This window comes from Cloeon dipterum, chromosome 1, assembly GCF_949628265.1.
Source record: "Cloeon dipterum chromosome 1, ieCloDipt1.1, whole genome shotgun sequence".
Taxonomy (NCBI): Eukaryota; Metazoa; Arthropoda; class Insecta; order Ephemeroptera; family Baetidae; genus Cloeon; species Cloeon dipterum.
In genome coordinates this window covers 11,491,867-11,510,175 of record NC_088786.1, presented here as the reverse complement: position 1 = coordinate 11,510,175, position 18,309 = coordinate 11,491,867, and the positions used below count along the sequence as shown (strand labels likewise).

At 40.5% G+C, this 18,309-nt stretch overlaps 4 protein-coding genes across 8 annotated transcripts; 1 reads left to right on the top strand and 3 right to left on the bottom strand.

Annotated features, from left to right (window-relative positions):
• Positions 1-327: 327 nt before the first annotated feature.
• LOC135934198 (uncharacterized) lies at positions 328-9,327 on the bottom strand. Of its 4 annotated transcripts, none has more exons than XM_065475767.1 (11): positions 8,982-9,327; positions 7,209-7,320; positions 6,685-6,735; positions 5,221-5,374; positions 3,374-3,743; positions 2,940-3,095; positions 2,611-2,871; positions 2,158-2,316; positions 1,926-2,102; positions 1,731-1,871; positions 328-1,517 (listed from the first exon to the last, which is right to left on the bottom strand). In XM_065475767.1, exons 2-11 carry the CDS (start codon positions 7,318-7,320, stop codon positions 1,293-1,295), a joined length of 1,806 nt encoding a protein of 601 aa, XP_065331839.1. In that variant the 5' UTR covers positions 8,982-9,327; the 3' UTR covers positions 328-1,292. The 4 variants fall into 4 exon arrangements, with proteins under 4 accessions (XP_065331839.1, XP_065331840.1, XP_065331841.1 ...); XM_065475768.1 differs by having other exon boundaries at positions 9,159-9,327; XM_065475769.1 differs by lacking the exon at positions 6,685-6,735.
• A 303-nt stretch (positions 9,328-9,630) lies between these two features.
• LOC135934200 (E3 ubiquitin-protein ligase KCMF1-like) lies at positions 9,631-14,986 on the top strand. Of its 2 annotated transcripts, none has more exons than XM_065475773.1 (7): positions 9,631-9,820; positions 10,164-10,331; positions 10,393-10,649; positions 10,886-11,079; positions 11,139-11,253; positions 11,365-11,579; positions 12,968-14,986. In XM_065475773.1, exons 1-7 carry the CDS (start codon positions 9,805-9,807, stop codon positions 13,569-13,571), a joined length of 1,569 nt encoding a protein of 522 aa, XP_065331845.1. In that variant the 5' UTR covers positions 9,631-9,804; the 3' UTR covers positions 13,572-14,986. The 2 variants fall into 2 exon arrangements, with proteins under 2 accessions (XP_065331845.1, XP_065331844.1); XM_065475772.1 differs by having other exon boundaries at positions 9,632-9,820; positions 11,139-11,259.
• On the bottom strand, positions 14,984-16,351 carry LOC135934205 (acylpyruvase FAHD1, mitochondrial). The gene is made up of 4 exons (XM_065475779.1): positions 16,125-16,351; positions 15,973-16,069; positions 15,770-15,913; positions 14,984-15,459 (listed from the first exon to the last, which is right to left on the bottom strand). The coding sequence occupies exons 1-4, from the start codon at positions 16,193-16,195 to the stop codon at positions 15,115-15,117; spliced, it is 657 nt and encodes a 218-aa protein (XP_065331851.1). The 5' UTR covers positions 16,196-16,351; the 3' UTR covers positions 14,984-15,114.
• Positions 16,352-16,420: 69 nt separating this feature from the next.
• LOC135934206 (mitochondrial fission process protein 1) lies at positions 16,421-18,184 on the bottom strand. Its single transcript, XM_065475780.1, has 3 exons — positions 17,918-18,184; positions 17,159-17,286; positions 16,421-17,084 (listed from the first exon to the last, which is right to left on the bottom strand). Exons 1-3 carry the CDS (start codon positions 17,997-17,999, stop codon positions 16,773-16,775), a joined length of 522 nt encoding a protein of 173 aa, XP_065331852.1. The 5' UTR covers positions 18,000-18,184; the 3' UTR covers positions 16,421-16,772.
• Positions 18,185-18,309: the final 125 nt, after the last annotated feature.

Below are 18,309 nucleotides of genomic sequence, written 5' to 3'. Positions count from 1 at the left end.
TTATCGAATGTTTTGTAAAAGTTGTATCTCAGGTGCTTTAAGCAATTGAAAAATCCATGGTGAAAATCAATAATTGAAAAGGAATTTAATTTGCTTTTTTGAACAGGATAAAGTTGTATATTTTTAGTTAGCTCTAGATGTTGAGGTATATTGCCAAATTGTCCATGTGTATATTTTAACTTTTCAAAAGATTATTTTCCTTGATGTCATTTCATCAAGATTAAACCATATTGAGATTCGTCAGCACCTAAATCAAGATTATTATTATTGTACTAAATGAACAAATATCGACTTTTTCATACGGGAAATTCATATTAAAACTCTGCATTATACAAATAATCTTAAATTTAATCTCAAATTCCATTACAAGATATTAAAGATAACATAATTATCCATGAAACTTGTGAGCCAGTCATGATCATTTTAAATAAATACATGATTCTCTATCCAAAATTAGCAATAAATATTTCTCATTAAATAATAAATTCAATTTATAAATAGAATTGCATAAAATAGCCATTTTAAAATTCGCCGTGATCGAAGAGGTTTTGATCTCAAATCCTCAACAATTGCGAGCACATTATTGCGTGTATACTTGTGACTATTTGGCTGCCTATTTGTTAGTTCAATTTGCTTGACTTCACTAGGGTTAGTTCTAAATCAAAGATATTGCTAAGAGAAACAGAGACAGGAAAGAAAGTAAGAAAGCAGAAAGAAATATCATTTGACACGCAAAATCAAAATACCATACAAAAATATTATTCTTTCCAAACGAGTTAAAAGCGTAAATTTGTTTGTTAATGTCACTTCCGTGCAATATGTAATCATTTAAGAAATTTCTTTGGCTACAATTTTGCTGCGCCATCAAAGCACTTTCTCTCCTCCCGCAATCATAAAAAATATTCATTTCATAATCATCATCAAAGTTATTATTCTCGGTGACAAATTCTTTACCTCATTTCACACATGATCACAATTATCCGTGCCATTTCTGGACTCAGATTTTACAATTGATACATTACAATAATTTAAATCAGTCTGCATTTTTTATATGGCGGCAAGACCAAAGTGCAACAAGGCATGTCTGTTAAATCTTACTGATCAAAGATGTGACCTTCTGCTGCAAGCCAAGAAATTGTATTCAAAGCGCTTGATACGGGTCTAATTGATATCCATTTTTGTTTCCCACTGTCATGCGTTAGAAGCTGAGTTGGTTAAATTACTGAGTAATTCGTAAGTAAAATGCATTTTAAAGAATGTAAATATGAGGTTGTGGTGCAACTCATTCTCAGTCACTCAGCATTTGGAGCAAAAATCTCGACTGTGTCATCTGCCTTCTTTTGAAGCTTGGCCAGACGCCTCCTTTCCTCCAAAATCTTCTTTCGTTGTTCATCACGCTGACGGGCTGCCTCCTGCGCCTTGTCTGAGAGCGGCTTAGCGATGACTTGTGCACTACTCTTTCCAGGCCTTCCTGCGCCTTTGGTTTGCCTTGGGGGTGGTGCTTTCTTGGGCGTAGACTAAAATCCCCAATTTTGTTGGTTAAAAATTACTCGCAAAATCAGCAAATATGTTAAGTTATAATACTGATAGTTAGATTAAAAAAATCTTGACATTAACTTAATATTTGTGTTCTTACAATACAAGACATTCCCTCATTAATATTGAAATCCTTAACATCAATTTATTTAATTTATCAAATTAAGTGAATGTGATATTTGTTTTTAACAAACCTCAGAAGGCCATCCTTTCTTTTTCAGTTCAGCCAACTCATTAAACAAGCTGTCAATGTGCTCAACTTGCAGGTAAACCATGTCCCAAAAGCCAGCAAGATCCTCTTTGGTCGTGGGGAATTGTTCTTCACAGTTCGAGTCCTTTACGAAACGCATTATTAAGAACCATACACCGCTTTTCCATTGAGAGCATACCAAGTTTCTGTGGCAGAGTCCTTCAAACTGCTTCAGCTTCTGCCTGACGAGCAGCCTTGCCTGTCCAGTAGCGGCCCTCAACTTTCCCTTGATATCTTCGTTAATGGACGAGTTCTCCAAATCTTCTTCGTACAAGTCAGCCAGTTTGAGCAACCTTTGAGTCTCGACAGCATGGAGCTGCGCCGCAAGCGATTAGTCAGGATGTCTAATTAATCATCAGGTAGTTACACACCTTAAGGTAGTGATGCCCATCTTTGTCCTTGTTGGCGGGATCTGGTGCAACTGCTGAGGTGATGGGGATAACATCAACAGCCGCAGGCTGCTGATCTTGTGGGATTTCTTGCGCCTGAGTGGCGACATCACAGACTTTGTCATTTAATGCATTATCGGTCTGCAATTAAATACAAAGTTTCATGAGGGTATTGAATTACCATTTGTAAAAACATCGGATGGAATGTTTTAAGATTTTGATTGAATTTATGCATTAGTCTAATCTTTAACCTTCTTACGCATTTATATTTAAAACAAGCATTTTTTTCGAAAGCTTCATCAGAAAAAGTAGGACCCTATTTTTCCTCAATCAACTTGCCACCTGTTTTCACCTGGTAATCCTCAAATAATAATAATAATTATGTTTAGCACCTGATGTTTTTAGGAGCCCATAAGTATTCAAGTACTTTTCTACCTTTGACTGGTTGGTAATGACGTCTGCCTCAAGGGTTATAGGAATGATTCTCTCTTGTCCAGTGCCGTTGCCATTATACTCTACTGGCTTGGGTACAGTTCTCAACTGTTGCCTCCACCAAGGGGTTGAGTGCGCCGAATTAAGGATCAGTTGATCACGGAATTCTGGTCGCAGCAACTTGAGCACTGGCAGCTCGGGCATTTTCGTAGGAGAAGTGGTTGCAGTCTTTTCTGGATTTGTTTTGTTCTCTTGGCCTGGAGACTGTAGACAATGAATGGCGAGAAGATTTTCATTAGAAACAGGTTCAATTTAACGCTGGCTGCACCCACCAGGCTGCTTCTTGGCGAAACGCTTCTCTGCTTGTAGAAGGTGGGTGCGAAGGCACCTCTTCCATACAGCCGCTCCACTCTCTGCTGGATGAAGGACTTTTCCGTGTTTGACTCGGCGCCATTGGTGGTGCCGTTTTTGCTTTCAGGCCTCAAGGTCTGCATGCGAAAATAATTGTGTCACAGGAATACCCTTATCATTGTGCTGTTTCTTATCGCAAATTGCAAAAGTTACTTGGGTAAATTGCGAAAAAGCCCAAACGTAAGCCTAGTGAACGCGGGTGATTAATGTGAAAGATAATAATTAATTGGAACTTAACTGATGGAAATTTTGAAAAACAAAGACTCTACACATTTGCCCTTTGCGCATAGGGTAAAAATCGAGATTTTATAATGTCGCAGTAAAGCACATGCGGAATAACAATAGAAGAACTCACAGAGGTGTGAACTGCGGTCGACTCAACGCTGGTCATGCGGTTGTTGTTGTTGGTGAATATGTTACTGGTCTTGGTGAACTGTGAGCAAAATGAGTCTGGCGACTGCTTCTTGAAGAAGTTGCCTGAGGAGCAGTCGACAAAGTCCGACTTGCTGTGGTTTCCGTTCATCATCTCTGTGAAGGAGTGCGGCTTTCGTTTGCTTAAAATCAGCGGCTGCGTGTTCAGACTCTGCAGACTACTGAGGCCAAACTTGAGGTTGTGGTAGTTGATTGCTGGCGTGTAGCCGCTCACCGAACACGAAATGTTGACGTATGATGGCTTCCGAGACTGTAGGTAGCTAAAAACGGAGTCCTCGCTCTTAAAGACGTCCCTGGAATCATAAATGAAGAACCATGACGTTGGTATCAATGGCACATCAATAAACATGAAAAAATACTTGTGAGAATTTCAACGGTTCTTCAAGAAACATCTTAAATTTACTGTCTCGCCAAACCTGAAGATTTGATAAGAACAATAATTTTTTGGTGAAAAGTTGAACCAGCAACGTTTAACGTTTATTTTTTAATTTGTCGGTAGGCAATATTTGTTGTGGAAGAATGTAAATCGAAAAATCTTGCTTAATTTAACGCTAAAAACATTCTACAGAAAATTGAGCAAATTTCTTCCAGCATTTTAGTCACGTAAGCAAAACTGGTTCGTCTACTTTCTTGTTATCCTTTCATGAACAAAAACCCAAAGAGAGCAATAATTATATTTTTATGACAGAGGAAAGAGAAAAAATGATAAATATTCCTGATCAAAAAAGATAAATTGGATAACCGTTTTTAAGAACGAATAACACGTTACATCGCGCGTGACACTGATCTTGAATTATTTGTAGACGAACTAAAAACAAGTTCATTACCAAAGGCGTAACGATACACCTTCATTGCCCGAAAACCAAATGCAGCGTTATTTACAGCCCCACATTCATCTATTCCACGCGATACCAATTCTGAGATAATGCCTTTAAGGCGAAGGACGCGATTGACCACCAAAATCCATAGCTGAATCTGTTAATTATTCAGGAATCAAGATCTGCTACAAAAAGCTTGAAATATTGTGGATTTTTGGATGTGAACAGCTGTTACTGTTTGCAGCACTATACTAAACCTGTGAGAAAAATCGATTTAGAACCAACTGCAGCACGATGTGGCTTTACCCAGCTGCAGCGAGCGAATAGACTTGATTCTCCGAATTGTTCTTCTCGCTCTCCTGGCAATTTAATATGCAGACAAAGTTCTCTTATTGCACGCTTCAATAGCTGAAACAGCTTTCAAGCATACCTTATATGAATGGCTTTAGAGCCTATTTGCAAGAACAACCTTGTTATCGTATTATATTTTCCATTTAATAAATGAATTTTAAAGAATTATTTGTCAATTTTACTTGCACTGATAATTAATTAAAAACAAAATGACGCGGTGAAAATATATATCTGATCGAGCATTTGAAAAATAAATCTAATATTATGGTTACTCAATGTTAGAGACGGCTAAATGGGGTAAATTTAGTGACCCGAAATGCTCAAATAGTTCAACGGGCTGGGAGACGCACTGGCGCCAACACGCCACTTGCTGGTTTTCACACCTTTCCAGCGACTTTAGGGACAAATTTAAATAAAATACCTCGGTGCGAGGAGGCGAAAAGAAGCTCAGAGCTTACAGGATGTGCTGATTGTGAGTAGAGTGAAGAAAATATGGACCACGAAAACAATTAGAAATCGTGTTCTGCATTTAAGGTTAGCGGGCGCCGTGGGATCTTTTCAAGAGTGATCAAAAGCTTATCTGATCTGCGAACATAATTACCTCGAGTTTGCGAGTTTGACTGCCTGTCTGCGGTCGGAGGCGGACGAAGTGGAGATTTCCTCTGAACTCTGCGCCAAGAGCCGCTGCGAATCGAAGCTGTGGAGGGTGCGCTGCGACGGCGATGGTTTGAAGCCGAGCCGCGATGTTAACAAAGCTGTCAATCACACGCGGCAAGTGTTAAAATCGACACATTCTTCACATTCGTCCGACATCGGCGCGGCACGAGCGCGAGAGCAGAGAAAGCGGCGGAAAAGTAAATGGCACACTTGTCTTGCACATTCGGTCGGCCCTTTTTGCCTTACTCGTCTCTCGTGCTGATGCGGCCGACGCGGACTAGTTGGCTAATTAATTATGCACGACGCATGTAGATGAACGTAATTACAACGACACAGTGTGCAAGGTACAGGTGAAAATAATAATTATTGTGGCACGAAAACACTACGCTGACAAAATGAAGAGGTGCGGCTGGAAAAAGTTACAAATAGCAACTGAAGTAAAAATTTGGTGTATTAATTCACATGTCGTGGCGAACGAAATATGAAATTAGAGAAGAGTAATTGCAAAATTAGTCGTGAAACAAATTAAGTTCTATAGCCTAAAATTGTGAAAGTTATATTTAGTAATTTTAAGTGATTGAGACTAAGTGATATTAATTGTAACTAAGCAAGCGTGATTTAAACAATGAATTGTGTGTTAAAAATGAGCCCTGCATCCATCGAATTACTTTACAAATATTTTATAAAATAATAAACTTTCTTTGCATTGAAAATAATATTGAAAAAATGTCAAAGTCTGAATAGCAAGTTGACTAATCACCAATATTGAACAAATAATAATAAATAAAAATTCCTTGTATCAATTTGATTTGTTGATTCGCCATCTTTAATATAGGTTCCAATTCATGTTGTAAAAGTTAAATTTCTCGAACAGATGTTTAAAAAAAGTTAACGCGTATAAGGCTGTACGAAAATAAAATTGAACCGTGATTTGGCACTTGATTGCTATTTAGGCTCATCGACAAAGGTCACGAGAGCAACAGCGATTAATTTGAGTGGTTTTCAACGGACAAATATTTGCTGGAGTGACAGAGGCGGAATTTCAAGAGCACCGCTGTTGACTTGGCAAAACCACATCAGAATCTAACAATTTATTGCCTGTCAAAATGTCTGACCTGGAAAAATAGCTTTTAGACTCTTTCAGAAGCACCTTCCAGCAACATACTGCTTTTATTGCTAGTATAAAAACAAGTACTGTGCGGAGGAGGGTCGTAAAAATTTATTGCAAGGAATGAACTGTACGAAATTTCTCCGACTTCCTCAATTTCTCCATGGGAAAATGAATTCAATGCAAATTTCATAATCTGGAGCAAAATTATACTTTGGATTAGTCAGAGATGCGTGGAATGGAGGATGGACGCGAAGAAACATTTAGAACACAATCCACTGCAATCGAAAAATCACTTACTAAAGCACCGAAAATCAATTTTAGGCCATAAAAAGTTTTGCAAACGGATCCCTGGAAAAAGTAAAAGATAAACAGAAGCCGGTCAAGTACAACAAGAATTGCCTGAAATAGGGAACAAGGAAAAACAGACACAAAATAACAATCTGAAATAGAGTGCAACACGAACGGACAATAAATAAATAAACAAAACGAGCCAGCGGACAATTAACAGAAGCAATTATATTCTGGGGAGAAATGGGTCAATCGGACGAACACAAAGAGGCCGACAAGGAAAAGAGGTCTAAACCATTCTTATTTACATTCCACTTTGATAGATTCACTAAAGCACCAGACAGGATGGACACTGGACACAGCATTATTTGCATTCTGAATAAATACACACATTCAGCTTATTTATAAATGGGATGCGGCGGCATGCGCTACACTGAACTCATTAATTAATGCAAATCAATTCAGCGCGTCTGTGCGTTTGTCTGCTCACTCAAACACCAGAGCACGTACGTGGCTATGATTTCGTTCTTTACCTGCGTTAGATTCACTTGTCGTGTAATCTACGTCAAGCGAACAGCTGCCAATAGATTCGGCGGACGCTGCCATTTTCAGGTAGCTCTGCTCGTTTCTTACATCGTTACTCATCTTTTGGAGAAACAGAAGCACAACAGAGTTTTAAATTATAATTTTCATTAATAAGGTTTAAAGGTTGTTAGGAAGAGCAATGGAGCTTTTGAGATGCGCGCAAGGCTTTTTCTTTTTCAAGAGTGACAAGTAGCAGCTTGAAGTTAAACACGATTCTCCATATTTTCACAGCACAAGCGGGAATCAAGGTAGGGAAATAAGATTCTCATGACATAAATTGTTTAGTGTAACTCCTGAGATTATAGGCGATAAGCGACGCATTTGCTTGAGGACGTTTTTTGGAATTAAATATTGAAGGCCAGAACTTTTAAATTTTATGAACTTCAAATTAAAAAGTCTTGGAAATCTCTATCAATTTTTATGATAAAAAATAGATGGTTTCGATTTAAAATGAGGTGAAGACACTGCAAACAACTCTAGGAAAGTTTAAGTTCGGGATTGAAATTATTTGGTGAGTCATTACTAAGTGTTATTGAAGACAAAAAAGCTTGTTATTTTCTTAAAAAATATTTTAGACGCGCAAGCTTGAAAATCGCTCCACGCAGGGCAATCAACTCTCCAAGAAGGCATACCACAAATTATCTGAAGTAACCAAATTATTCTCGTCAGGGAGCGAAGATAGTAGATACATTTTTATATCATTAAAATCTTCACTGGACATTAGTATATAATATGAAAAGGCAGCAATTTTACAAATGAGCATGATTTTAAAAATCTACTTGAGGTTCACCGCAAGCTGATAAATTACCTTGACAGAAAAAAATAGAAATGAACAATAAACAGAAAGCATATTTTCTGTCATTTGACTAGCAGTGGAGAACACTGGAAAGCCTGAATAAAATATATATACCAGTTCTACAATCCCGACGATCGTTAATCAAAGAGTAAGTTATAATCATTTAATTTGGTATTGAAACGTCGAACAGATTATCGTGTAAATTAACAGGACTCAAGGATCTACTAGTGTAAAACGCTAATAAAATCAATGAAGCAATTGAAATGTGTGTATGTTCAACTTTCCACGAGAATCAACCGCTACCCACAGACGTGGAAACAATAAAATATGCACGTAATAAAGCCGTGGGAGTCGCTCATGAATCGCCATTTCAATTGGTTAGTAAGGAATTGCACAAACGAGAGTCTTATTGAGACATTTCATTCATTGGACTGGTTCCATTGTTATTCTAATTCAAGGGAATAAACGCTCGTAGACGAGACAAAAGCAAACCAAAAACACGTTACGCAATTAAGCCACAAGGCAGGAAGCTGCAACATCCAAATAATGAGTCAGCAGGAGGCTGTGGATATGTGAGTTTCATTCATTATATATTAAAAAATTCATCAGAGGCACCGAAGCGAAAATTTGGTGGAAAAATGCGTAAAATTCGAGTAAGCCGTGTGTGTAATTGGGCGCGGTGCTCCGGTTTCAGAGGCGAACACACCAACAACTGTAACGCGTATAGCCTTGAGCGCGGACTCAACCAAATTCGTGAAGGTGCCTCCGATATGGTCATAGACCGCTAGTGTCAAAAACCAGCAGGCAGTACAGGTGATGACGTCTGTGCAGGAATTCAGGTTGCTAGCAGCGGCGGCGGACGGACGGACGGAAAAAGCAGCAGCACAAATGAAATTATATTGCATAAAAGTCTGCGAAAACAAACCAAAAGCAGCAGACTGCCGACGAGTGCGTGTGGGCGTTCGCTCCCAATGACAAAACGATGGATACGCGTTTTAAATGCGCTCTTGGACGTATCCTTGCTGTCACGGACTGGTACTCGTCCGCTCTGGGCCCCGTGTACCACAACACGAACCTGTAGATAGACCGCCGGGGGCTTTACCTTTGCGCCTGGTGGCTAGGGTCACGTGCAGGCACGTCCTTCTCTGCTGTAGCAGCCGAACTAGAGATCACTCGCGGTACGTGGAGCAGGCCGCCTCGTAATTTGTCGCAGATTTCATCTCCGCAATATGCACGACGATCTCACTCGCGACTTGGCAACTTGCATCAAAACTGGCTGGCAGTACAGGCTCTGCTAGCTAGTGCTGGCTGCAACGATTAGATTTTTATTCGATGGGTACCACCGAGTACTTTTTTAACATCTCACATCTTGGAATAAGATTAATGTTCAATAAAACCGGCAAAATGATCAAAAAACCTGCCTTAAACATACCAATCAAGCCAGAACAACCGATTTTTCCTCTCAAAATATCTGAAAACCGGTTTTATTAGATCGACCCATCCCTTTCTCGCAAGAATCTGCGTGCCCCACCCCTCGATGCGCCAAGGAGGTTTTTTTAGTCCTGTTCGCTCTTCATTCTCCTCGGAGCTTGCCCCACCAATGAGGAAGGAAGAGCTCATTGCGAAATGGAGGTCTATGTCATCTGTAAATGCACATCGCACTCTTAATGTCGTGATTATTTAGACAACGGTCGTTCTCTTCTCCAACCTGATAGACTTAAAAATTACGACTAACCGCTGGATTAACTATGTCTCGCCATGAAGGTGAGTTAGTGGGCCCCTGAAGGGCTGGCGGTCGCCGAGCCCAGCCGAGCCCGCACCGCTGGCCCGATGTTTCCCAACTTTTCTCGCTGCCCGTCTGCATTTTTATTTAGCAACCATCTCTGTTTGGCAAGTATTCAGTAATCCTCCAGCCCCCGGGAGTGCTTACTTCGGGGCCGACGCGCGACGCGTGACGCGCGCTCAGCACGGGAAGCCCAGTGTTGTTTAAAGACGCACTTTCCTTCGGGGGCTAATTTAAGGAGGGCATTTAAATCCGTCCAGGGTCACATCCGCGAATTCCTTTCGCCTGAACCTGACCAGCGCACTGACCCATCCGTGTTTTCAGGTGTAAGCTGTGATTCTTGCCTTAAAGGAAATTTCCGGGGACGGCGTTACAAATGCCTAATTTGCTACGACTACGACCTGTGTGCTACTTGCTACGAGTCCGGGGCAACCACTACCAGGCACACGACAGACCACCCGATGCAGTGCATCCTAACACGCTCCGACTATGGTAATGATCGAGAGCTAACCCTGTTTCTGGTGCCGACAATATTATTCTTTGTCTGTCGCAGAACTGTACTATGGTGGCGAAGGTCTGAATGTAGAGCAACCTCAGGCATTTACCTGCCCTTTCTGCGGCAAGCAGGGCCTCACTGAAGCTACCCTGCAGGAGCACGTCACGGCGGAACATGCAGACATCACTTTTGAAGTCGTTTGTCCCGTTTGTGCATCCCTTCCGGGAGGTGACCCAAACCACGTTACTGATGACTTCGTTGCTCACTTGACCTTGGAGCACAGAAGTGGGCCTCGAGATCTCATTTCGTTCCTCATATCCTTTTCAAGCATATTTGAATTATTTCATATTCTCTATGACTCCATTTGCTGCATTACTAGTTAAAACGTCAGAACACACTTGAAACTGCTATTTGAGTCTATATTATCTACAACTAAATTTGTTGTAGCAACAAATTTGATTATCTTTTGTAGCTCAGATAGTATTAAATTTTATAAGCAATTATGGAATTTTTTCTGTGCTAAAATGATTTTCCTTAACTGCTTGTGCACGATGAGCCCTCTGTGACACGTCATGGTGGCGTTAGGAGAATCCCACACTCGTCCCGAGGTGGCTCGGGAGTACCTCGAGCTAGACGGTCCAATATGCACTTTAGCTCTTCGGGAGGATTATCAGCTTTATCGCCCTCTAGCAGGGACGTAGATCCAATCGCAGAATTATTATCGCAACTGTCAGGAGTACGAAGGTAAGACTTTTAAAGATCACAAAGCAATTGTGTTAAAGGTTATCAATAAACTTTTTCAGGTCTGCGGCTGCAGCTTCTTCGATGGCGAATTCAAACGGCTCTTCAAGCTCTGTGGGTTCGACACCCTCGCAGTTGCAGCAGCTTCAGATTCAATTGCAGCTTGAGCGGCAGCAGGTGAGGGTACGAAATGTTTTGTTATTTACTTCTTCTCCTTTTCCTCCCCCCAACCTTGTTTATGTGTAACTTAATTGTTCCAATGTATGAAAACAAAAACAAAATTTTCAGGCTGCCAGACAACAATTGGAGCGACTGCCTAGGAGGTCGCAGGCTGCCTCAAACGGTGCTACAGTAGGGTTAGCTGTGAATCCGCTCACAGTCCTTGGGGGTGCAATGGCTGGATTGACTGCCGCAAATCAAGCTGCCACCTTGGGAGGGGATCAAACTTGTGTGGCTAGTCAGACGTCGACATCGCAAAGCAATTCGCAGTACATACTTGGCAGGTTAGTATTTTAAAGTTAATCTCATGGGATTAGTAACGCAAGACAGTTGCTTTGAATTTACGTTACATAATGAGACTTCTTTCCTTCTTTGTTCTAATCACTTGGCTGTGTAATGTGACATGGTGGGTGGAAATGATAGATTGCAAGGACATTTGGTATTCAATGACTCACCCATCTTCGTATTCAGTGGGTGTATGAAAGTTTGAGAGGGATTAATTTTCCTTGGGGGCTGACGTTGCCATCGGCAATACTTTCCGTTTTCCCACAATCTGACTTCTTGGCAGCCGACGCGACATGCACCTCGCGGCGGTTGGCCACGCTGCTTTAAATTTGGCAGCCAACGCAAGTGGCTGGGATATCAAATAATTAATGGTGGCTTGTTTTTATTATTACGCACGCTTGTCAAAACAATATATTATTTAACTATATAACAACAAAGTAACAAGGAAAGGCGAATGGATCAAGAGTTTTAAGAACAAATTCAATGTAAATTTTCATATGGAAAGTCTAAAAATTTAGTAACATTTGTTTACTTTATTTTAAAATGGCATTTCATAAAAGAAAACATATTTTTACTCCGCTGCCTAGACTCGTTTAAGGTTAAGTTTTAATTTAATAATTTTTATCCGCTATGCAGCACACCTGGAGGGAAAATTAGTTTGTATCCCCTTATTAACTAAAAAACTTCTAAGCTTAAGCTTTTACATTCTAAACCAACACCAGGGAAGTATCGCCATGATCATTATTGTTGCAACTTAAATGACTATCTCGATTTTGGTGCTATTTGTTTTCAATTGTTGTTGTTAGGAATTTTAAAACCATGGCCTTGCAATCTGAAGTTTGTGGAGCAATCATGATGCTAGGGTATAATGTGTATAAACTTAGCGTTCAAATGAAAGCGCTATAAACTTCACGCTTCCATATCGCTCACGAAAGTTTTGTTTAATATTTGTGAAGGAAAACATACTTAATTTTTGGCATGTCAGTATGAAGTATCCATTTTTCCACTCAGCTGACGACCAAACACCATCACAATACCAATGGACATTCATTGTTTTGCTTTCTAAACTTCTAGTAACCACTCTCCCAATATTAGGAAATAAGCCTAACTAAGTGCTTAATGATGTTTTGGATTTCAAGCTGATATTTTTAATAATGTAATTGAATTAAAGCTCTTTTAGCTCTTTGCGTGAAGCAACCCATCACGCAAATAAGTTCTTGTCGTACAATCTTGCACTGTGACGATCAGCTTGGTTGAAACTAGAAAAAAATGGAACAAAATTTTATAATGTTGTATTATCATGAATGGATAGGTTCTTGGAAAGCGATCGTTTAATTAATTTCAAGCTCGAAAAGACTGCGCAATAAAATTTATCTTTGTTTTCCAGGTCGTCCGAGTGCCAAATATCAGAGGAGGAACTTCATTCCATGGAGGAAACCCGCGCCGAGCATAGTCTGTTTGCCCAAGAACTGTTACTCTCTTCACTGGCCGATATGAGTCTCCAAGACTGCGCGGCGGGCGCCGCCTCGTTGCCGCTGCTGACCCAGCAGCAGCAGCGACCGGCCAGCCTGCAGCACTCGCAGCAGCACTCGCTGCACCAGCAGCAGCCGCCGCAAACGCAGCCGAGTGCGAGCAGAAGCAGCCGGAGCAGCGCCGAGCAGTCGCGGGGCCAGCAGCAGGTGCCGCCGGCGCCGCACGCGCACCACCACAAGCAGCAGCAGCCGCAGCAGCAGTGCGCCAAGCCGGCGACGACTGTGCGGAGCTCGAAGCAAACGCCTCCCCCCATGTGTATATTGCCAACCCAGCCTCCTGTGATGATGATGACGACGGGCACGGGCACCATCCGAGAGGTGCCGCCGCCACCGCAGTCGGCGGCGCGCAACCCGGCTAGCAGCGGCGCCGCGCTCAGCTCGCAAGCGAGCAGCGTGCGCAGGAAACCCATCCGGCAAAGCGACCCGAGGAACCAACCGACCGATCCGCCGCCTCGCTAACACGAGCTTTAACACCCGCCCACACAAATTTCGGATCGTAGTTTGATTGTTTGGTTGATTGATTGGTATAGGTGCAAACGAACAAGCCGTGTTTGTTGCAAGGAAAGATGCTATGTTGGTTCATTATGATTATTATTATTACTCTCCTTCATTAATTGCTACCACTACCGCTGCTGCCGGAGCTGTCCCGGAACGAATCATGTACACAACACACTCACTCGCTCTCCCCCTTGTAGTGACCAGTCTGTGCGTCTAGCCAGACTGCGCGGTTTGATGGAAACGACCTGATACGAATGTGCATGCAATCTGAATGTGCTGTTGTAGAGTTCATGGTGGGAGTCGTGTTTTTAGTCCTACGCAGCCCAATCCACTGTTCTCTTTTTCTTAAAAGTTGTGATACTGTATGCTGTTTAGTTAGTTAGTTTTTCCCGAATCTATTTTGCTCACTCCCCGTCAAACCGTGAACGCGCTGACAAGGCGAGACGTCCATGCATTGGTTTCGACACCACGAAAAAGCTGCACGAATATTTTCCATCACCAGTGTCTTTTGATTGAAAAACAGCGAAAATCATGATTAAATTTAATACACGTCTAAAAAGAAATCATCAAAAGAATAAATTGTAACAACTCTCATAAGAAAGGTTTAAAATTTTAATGATCACGCAACACACACTAATAGATATTATTATAATGGTAAAATGTACCCCAGTTAATAACCAAAAAAGAAAGTGTTATATTATTGATTTAGCCACACTAGTTGTAAGCTTCAATGTTTAAGAAGATTCATGAAGAGCCCACAGTTTGAGTTTCACACTCGGGACTAAAATCATCTGCTTTGAGTATTGTTTGATGCCTACTTAGATTCAACCAACTTCCCATCCTCACAGACGACTGCTGACGGATTCTTGAGCTAATGAATTTTGTGTTTTTTGCTTTTTGTCATCATTTGCTGTAATCTATTTGCCTGTTAGACACTGGTGTTCCTATTGAGATAATTGATTTGAACTGTTTGATCGCGAGTTGTTGCAAATGAGAGCAATTGTATGAATTAAATCTTCAAACTTCAGTGCATGATGTGTGTTTGTATAAAACTCATTATATACCGCGGGGACTGTTAGCAAAAGAAGAGAAAACAAACACGCGAGAGAAAGTGTTTTCCATGGAAATAATCTTTCAGATAAAAATTAACGATAAATTAATGCTAAAAACCTTCAACTCCACCTTGATATTTTTAATCAGCTCCTCCCATTTCGATCACCGTGATGCTGAAGAGAAAATTTTGAATTCTGGGTTTAGATTTCGGGGACTTAATTGTGGTTTCACCTGCTGAAAAGATGTACATATATAGATATCTATTATTTCAAGATAAAAAATTTGGTCTAATTTTAAGATGCAAATAAACTGCCTGAAAGTCATCCACCAACAAAATTTTATTTGAAGATCACTAGAAATATATAATGGCAAGCTCTTGATTTTATTCCATAAAATGTATAAAAATATTTTCAAAATCAATAACAAAGAAATAATATATCCATGGCAACAATCATTTCCTATCTTCGACTGGGAACTTCATTGATAAAATCTCGCCGAGACCTGCCTCAATGACGTCGCCAGCCTTGATGTTGACCATTCCTGGTGGTGACCCGGTCAGGATGAGGTCACCGGGCTCAAGGGTCATCATTTTGCTGACGTAGCTTATGATCGTGGGCACTGCGAAAAGCATGTCGGAAGTGTTTCCCTTCTGGCACATCTTCCCGTTGATTTTGCACCAGAGGTCTACATTGTCGGGATCAGGCAGCTCCTCAGGTGTCACGAATCGGCTCACAGGGCATGATGTGTCGAATCCTTTGCTCAAACTCCATGGCATGCCCAGCTGCCTCCAAGCAGTCTGAGAAATAATTAAATAAATAGTCATTAAAGATTGATAAAAATGTAACTGCTACAAGATTTTTTAATATCTATATTGGCTAAAATATTAATTATTTATAAATCTTAATTTTACTACGTATACATTATTACGTTTCTTCAGAGCTAACCCAATTTTAGTACAAAATTGTTAAGGATTTTTTTATGAACTGAATCATATTTCAAAAAATGGTTAAGAAAACCAGGACTAAAAAATAAAATTTGATTTAATCCAAAACAATAACTTTTTCGAAAATTACATTTTATCATATTATATTATATTCACGACGAACCAGATGTTTAACTTCAGTCATGTCAAGGGCGAGACAGTAGCCGCCGATAGCTTTTTTCGCTTCGTCCTCAGTGACATTTCGGCAAGTTTTTCCCACGACGACGCCAAGTTCAGTTTCTTGGTTTACAACAAAATCATCCGGGATCTGAAATTTCCATGACAACAGCATTACAGAGAACAAGCAAAGTCATATCCAACGCTCACCTCTATAGTTTGACCTTCAGCAATGTATGAAGAAGTCGGCTTCAGGAATATTATTGGGTTGTCAGGCGCTTGTAAATTTCTCTCGAGCAACAGGGATCTTGTTTTTGAGAGGGTTTCAAATAAATTTTAATAGAGACAATTTTTGACACTACCTGTAGTTGAGACCCACCCCGACAATTTTTCTTCCAATGTTCATAAAACGTGCCAACTGCGCTACCTCCATCGCTACCCAACTTATTGGACCAATTTAAATCTCTACTTTCTACTGCACAATTCCAGTGGGCCACCGTGTGGGAGATAACAGAAAAGAGGCTCGTCCAAACTTGTTTTAGTGCTAAAGGTCACCGCCGTCAAGGTTGGTGGCAGAGTGACGTCCCAACGGCGGGAATATTAAATAAACCCTTTTTTTAATTGAGATTGGAAGGAATTGATTGCAACAGAAAAAATATTAATTTGGAATAAGAGTATATTTCAGTAACAAAAATGTATCACGCTGCAAAAGTACAAAACAACTTTAGGAAGCCGAGCGCATAATTTCAACCTGTATACTACGGAGTATTAATGGTGTATATTGAATAACTTCAGTTAATATCAACAATAATTCCAACATTGCAAGGTAAAATCAAATGCAATATCTTCTGCCATCTAAAGGTTCACTCTACTTACAGGAGCTATACGATATTTCGCTAATTGAGAGGACACCTTCTATATATATATGGAAATCTAATTTTAACAAAATTGGCTGTGCAAAAACTGGCTCTAGCTGATTTCTACGAGTAATAGGCCAACTGCAAGGGATGTCAGTCGTGTTTACTCTGCTCCTCGTGTGGAAGCCCCACCAACTTCCTGACTGACTTGTCCATCAACACGGTGACCAGGTTGTCGATGGGGTGGATTATGAAAGGTATGCAAGCCAGTCCGATGGCCGTCGTCATCCACTTGCGAGCCGGCTTTGGTGCTACCTTGAAGCGCTTCATCAGGAAGTAGGAGCCAGCGCACACCCTGTTGATGGTGAAGCCGGGAATAATCACAGAAGCCAAGGCCTGCCACAACAAAGTGTCTCCAGCTGCTATCAGCACCTTCTTGTTGCACTCAGGGTTGTCCTGATTCGCCTGTGGATGCAAATCAGCAGAAAAGGTCAAATTTATTTGATCGTGTGTGATAATTATTGCTGAATGGAAGTCACCTTGTAAATTTTCTTTGACTTGTCCACCGTGTCCGCGAGGACATACAGGCTGGCCACCCCATAACTGCCGTGGACAACGCTTTTGTGCACTAACGACCGAAATGCCTCTCCAACCTCATTAGCGTAGCCTGCAAAGTTAATCAAAATATACAATTTTAAACTGGATAACTTTTAAGTTTATTTTTCAAGGTTCGTCTGGATTAAAGTAAAAATTCTATGAACAAAACTAGTTATTTAAAAGATGAGTAAGTTTTAGACGAAAAGGGATCTAAATTATAGTGTAATCAGGGTTTTTTGCAGTTCAGATATGACATATTAATTCAATTTATCTCTCAGCGTGATTGCAAAAAGTTACTTTAATAATATTGCTTTTAAAGTAGCAATTTAAATTATGAAATATGTTAGATAATACGGATCAGTTATTTAATTGATTGAACACATTGAACATAATTCTGATAATTCTTAATTTTTCAATGTTACGTTAAAATTTAAGTTTGCAGTGATCAATATTGAAATAAGCGTAGTGAAAAATGATTTTGTATTTGTTCATAATTTCATATGATTCAAGGAAGTGAATTCTATTTTACCTATTTTATACACATTTTAGGTGTGAATAGTATGCGCGATTAATTTTTTGGCTACATATTTTGACTCTAAGACACACGTGAAACATACCAACATTAAAAACAAACATTTTTTACTCGATAGTAAATTCAAAAATGATTTAATATGTATTAAGCATTATTATTTTTAGCAAACCTAAAAATCTGACTGGGGTGTCGCGGTAAATGTCAACCTCTTTTTCAGTCGCCTGTTTCACTGTCGTTTCTTCTTGTGCCATTTCAATTTGAGCAAACCTCACAGTTCCTTAAGGCCAAATTGGTGTGCAGTGACGAAATTTTCGCACAAATGTCGTCACATGCCTCAAAGTAGCTTTGAAATAACACGACGTGCAGCGGTAGAGCGGGTCGTCATGTTTTGCTTCCAAACAGCTGCTCCGAAAAAATAGCAGAAGTAGGCGTTTGAGGGGAGACCGTGGGGCGAAGGAACGAAGAGCTCCTAGACGGTATGCAAACTGATTGGCGCTGGTGTGGCGCTTGGCTGCCTAGCCGCGAGTCTGCAGTCAATAAGAAAGAGGGAAAATGCGCGTC